This window comes from Camelina sativa, chromosome 17, assembly GCF_030686135.1.
Source record: "Camelina sativa cultivar CO46 ecotype springtype chromosome 17, ASM3068613v1".
Taxonomy (NCBI): Eukaryota; Viridiplantae; Streptophyta; class Magnoliopsida; order Brassicales; family Brassicaceae; genus Camelina; species Camelina sativa.
Genome location: NC_141896.1, coordinates 27882780 through 27887973, shown reverse-complemented (window position 1 = coordinate 27887973; position 5194 = coordinate 27882780). Strand labels below are relative to the sequence as shown.

General features: G+C 33.0%; 1 protein-coding gene across 1 annotated transcript; it reads right to left on the bottom strand.

Moving 5' to 3' along the window:
- Positions 1-2140: 2140 nt before the first annotated feature.
- LOC147924389 (uncharacterized) lies at positions 2141-3066 on the bottom strand. Its single transcript, XM_087496751.1, has 2 exons — positions 2796-3066; positions 2141-2661 (listed from the first exon to the last, which is right to left on the bottom strand). The coding sequence occupies exons 1-2, from the start codon at positions 3064-3066 to the stop codon at positions 2141-2143; spliced, it is 792 nt and encodes a 263-aa protein (XP_087352877.1).
- Positions 3067-5194: the final 2128 nt, after the last annotated feature.

The following is a 5194-nucleotide window of genomic DNA, read 5'->3' as shown; positions in this document are numbered from 1 at the left end:
CATTAGAAACATTGCTAGGTTGCTGGTTCCTTGTTTCTTGTTGTTTGGTATTGGGATATTGCCTTTGCTATAATATTGGTTTGTTATTGGTTATTACTGGTTTATTATTGGATATTGATTATGTTATTCCGCTGTTGAATGTGTTGGTGGTTAGGTGGCTAGAGGGTATGGGACCACTAGCTGTAGTTTATTTTATTATATTATATTTATTATTTATTATTAAAAAAAAAGGTCGGTCGTTTCAGTTGTTCCAATAATTAATATGTAAATGAGTTTACATGAAGAGAAATATCAAACGATGACTTTAAAAAAATATATATCTGAAATGCTAGTTTAGTTCATTAACCAAAATGTATTAACCAAAACCATATAATAAACTATGTTGCATGGAAAATTTTTTTGAGATACGTTTCCTATTTCTGAAACGTTTCGGAAACAAAAATTCACATAAACACGAAAAAACTCACAAAAACACGTTTCTATTTTCGTTTTGGAAACACAACAAAACCGGTTTTTTAGTTTAGAACTTAATAAATAAATGAATTCATTATATGAATTCATTATATATAGAAATATTATATAAATGAATTTGTAAATATATGAATTCATTATATATAGAAATATTAAAATTATGTCTTGGATTTTTGTTGTTTCAAATATTCCTTTGGATATGGTTTTTCTGTTGTTTGGTGTTTTATTTTTTATATATGTGTATATATACATACGTTTCCATTTCCTAACTTTAGAAAAAAATTGTTTCTGAAATATTTAATTTCTGCTTATCCATTTCCATTTCGATGCAATCTAAATCACTAAATACATTAAATACTGGTTTATAATTTAAAAACTAGTTTATAGACTTACAGTAGTATTATACCAGTTTGGAAATGACTTAAACCAAAGAAAAAATAATGAAGATACTAATTTATAGATTTACAATAGTATTTACCAGTTTGCAAATGTATATATATATTTACAAAGCAAGAAATTTTTTTATCGGAGGTTCGTTTCCGGCTTTGGAATTGGAATTGGAATTAGAAGCTTTTGCTTTCGAAATCTTGCTTTGTGGTACGTCCAAATATTCACTTTGAATAATTATGATTCCGTTTTGGAAGCGTACACTTCCATTTTTTAAATTTGTCACAAAAACATGAAACTATGATAGTTTTCCTATAAAAAAACTCAAACTAATTTTGCAGTATATATTTTTGCATACTAATATAAATGACATGTTAAGAAAAATGACATTTCTGGAAATGATTACTTAAATTACACTAATTTTGAGATACTTAAGGTTGTGATGATATTCTTATTGACAACGTAAAATTTGAAACGAATTTTTTTAATTGAATTAAAGATAATTAGAATGAAGAAAGTAATCTAAATTTTTTGACTTTAAATTATTTGATTTTATGTGCTGTAACTAAAAATTGACTTTTTGATTTATATTTTTAGTTGACAGTTAAGATCTATATTAGATTTGTATAGTTCAATATAATTTTACTATGGTATAATGTTATATATGTCATTATTTATGTATATAAATGTATATTTTCAACACATATCTGTTTTCTAATTTTTTTTTTTCTTTTACTTTTTTGTACATTTTGTTTTTGCGCTCGGATTCTATGCATATAGCATTTAATAGCTTAAAATATATTAAAAGAAAAACTGGGATAATTAAATGAAATAAATAAATTTATTACTTATTAAAATAACAGAAACAGTTATTTTTTATACAAAAGTTTTTGTTCGTATAAAGATATGATTAGGTAATTTAGACCATCATTAGTGCAGTAACCCACCATAGTTACTCTCACATTAATTAATTATATAAATAATCATAAATTAAGTTAAGTAAATCTAAGACAACTTAAGCAAAATCACTCTATTACTAGAGAATCTCAAAAAAGTTACTCAAGCATTTAAATAATAATTTTTTAATTTGTATTTATTAATTATCAAACTTTAATTATTTAAAAATGATAAAACAATTATTTAAATTTTTATATTACATAAAATAGAAAACAATTTTTTACAAACTTTAGAATATTAAACATATTTTACAAAATTCGGAATAGTAAACATATTTTATCAAAATGAAAATATTAAACATATTAAACAGAATTTGGAATAAGATTTATTGTGCGGTTGCACCAAATTTTTGCCAGATATGCTCAATCAAGTCTTTTTGCAAAAGATCATGCATTTCTGTATCATGAACATCATTTCGAATGTCCATCATATTATGTAGATTTGTTAGCGTATCTGTAGAATATGATAAATCGACATGAGAACTTCCGCTTCCTTCTCCGTGATGGAATTCCGTTGGATCGTAGAAATTGTAGTCATGTCGTTCGTCTTCCACTATCATGTTATGCAGGATGATAGATGCTCTCATTATTTTTTCTATTTTTCTTTTATCCCAAAAAAGTGCGGTATTCTTCACGATTGCAAATCGAGCTTGCAAGACTCCAAATGCACGCTCAACATCTTTACGACATCCTTCTTGCCATTGAGCAAAGATTTTTGCTTTTCGACCACGTGGAAGTGTAATAGATTGGATGAAAGTTGCCCATTTGGGATAATACCGTCTGTGAGGTAGTACGCCATTTTGTATTGCCGTCCATTGATAACGTATCTTACTCTCGGAGCTCGGCCCTGTAGGATATCATCAAACACCGGGAAGCTGTCCAAGACATTGATATCATTTAACGAACCCGGTGGTCCAAAAAATGCGTGCCAAATCCATAAATCTTATGATGCCACAGCCTCTAGTACGATTGATGATTTACCAGATCCACGTGTATATTGTCCTTTCCATGCAGTGGGACAATTCTTCCACTCCCAATGCATGCAATCTATGCTCCCTATCATTCCGGGGAAACTGCGATGTTCTCCAATATTCAGTAATCGTTGGAGGTCTTCCGCTGTAGGTCTTCTGAGATACTCGTCGCCAAACAGATTTATAACCCCCTCAACAAAATGTAGAAGGCATTTGTGGGAGGTTGTTTCAGTGAGTCTTAAATATTCATCCGCCGCATCTACCAAATATCCGTAAGCCATCAAATGAATAGCTGACGTACATTTTTGAAGTGCAGAAAGACCAAGCCTTCCAGTAGCATCTCGCCTTTGTGTGAAGTATGGGACTCAATTCTCAATAGCGGTAACAATACGAAGGAACAATGGTTTGTTCATTCTAAAGCGACGACGGAACATAGCGTTAGTGTAAGTCAGATTATCACTAAAATAATCATTCCACAATCGAGTGTAGCCTTCTTCGCGGTCTCTCTCAATGTGCACTCTTCAGATTATTAGAGCTGGAGGCTGTCTAGCAGTCTCATCTTGCTGTTCCTCTCTTTAGCCGCTTGTTCTTGATCCTTCATTGCTATTATCTTATCCAACTTAACCACAGACCCATCCTCTACATCAATACTAACAACCGGTTGCTTCCCTTTTTTCTTAGCAGCTTTAACCCCCGGAGGTCTCTTCTCGGATCCATCCTTGCACTCTCCGGGTGAGGATGCTCCTGCTCAATCTGAAGCGAGTTTAGTCCGCTTATGGCTACACTCCTCCGTGATCTATTTCTGATCATGCTTCAGTTCCCTCCAGCAATGTCCTAGCAGAAATGGCTTGCCCTTGTCGTTCTTGTAAAGCTCATACGCCATGCTCAATACATCATCTTCTGATTCTCCACTCTTTCTTCTTGAACTCGCTTGTGTGTAACAGCCCACAAACTTATTGACTCCATGGTTTATCTTGCTCCACCTAGCCTTACATTGTGTAGGCCCTCTTGCATTTGAAACAGATGACCCATAGTTAGCTTTGTAGTAGGCAGCAACCCTCTTCCAGAAACTTTGAAGCCGCTGCTCATTACTTACAACTGGATCCTTGCTTGTGTTTAACCAAGCGCTTATGAGGTTAACATCCTCCTCTGCAGTCCACCGCTTTATTCTTCCAGTCCCTTCGTCTTCTTCATCCTCATCAACCTCAACCTCGACACAATCATCATCTTCAGATGCCGGCCTAAAGTGAAACGGCTGAGAAGAGAATCCAGGACCAAAGTTTACAGGCTGAGAAGAGAGGGTTTGGGTAAAGTTGACAGGCTGAGAAGAGAGGGTTTGGGTAAAGTGGAGAGGCTGAGAAGAGAATGTATTTGGAAGAATCGGATTATCTGGGGAGTTAGAGTCTTTTTGAGAATTCATAAGATCAACAAAATATGTCTGTGGATTACGATTAAGGTTTCTAGGATCCATTGCTTGTGTTAGTGAAAGCTGATTTAAAACGAAAAGGGTTTGTATAGAAAAAGATAATGGTTTATGTTAGTGCTTAACATGGATGGTTTATATTGAGCTCAAGTGGGTTTGGGTTTTCAAATTTAAGTTTTTATCTAAACTACAACAACCACAAATTTATTACATTAAAACAACCTACAAACCCTACACCATCAAACAATAAGTTTGATGTTGAAGCATTCATCAAACCCAACCACTCGACTAGTATCTCTCTAATCAAGTACTATCCGTATTTATCACAACCAACAAACAAAAAGCAATCATCAATGACTGACTCGACTATTACCTAATCTAACACCAAATAAATTACAAACTCATACTCAAACACTTGATCAAACTCATACTCAAACTCATCACTTATTACATTTATAAGACCAAACATAAGCAAACATAACACTTGTGTTTCATGAAAAAACTACTAATTCATCCCAACACACAACCGCAAACAATAACTATCAACAACATATGAAAGCTGTCGTACCATACCTTTTCAAATAAGAGAATCCAATAGCTGTGTCCGCTTCATGAATACCACTCCAAATGATCTCCATTTGACCTTGCACAAACATGTAAAAATAGTCAATATAAATCACATAAAACAGAAACAAAAACATTCTACTCTTAATAAGAACAACAGACTAATCTCATTAAAAAAAGAGAGATGCGCAGACCTGATACAACAATAGAAGTAAACCATGTGCGAAGTGAACCCATCGTGGAGGAGGAGAATCCAACTGAGGTGAATATATCTAAGACAGATAAAGAAAAGAGTCTTCAAAATCAAATCCAATAGAGGAAATGTTTACAAACAAGAAAACAACCAAATACTTAAAGAGACTAAAGAACAAGACATCAATGAATCATGACTCACATAGCCTAGCAGGGAAGATGTGACTAGA

Bases quoted from the DNA above. Each gene is read 5' to 3' on its own strand.
- LOC147924389 (XM_087496751.1), bottom strand. From the start codon at position 3,066: ATGGCTTACGGATATTTGGTAGATGCGGCGGATGAATATTTAAGACTC. The intron at 2,662-2,795 runs GTAAATCATCAA...GATATCCTACAG, and splicing joins ACAATATACACGTGGATCTG to GGCCGAGCTCCGAGAGTAAG.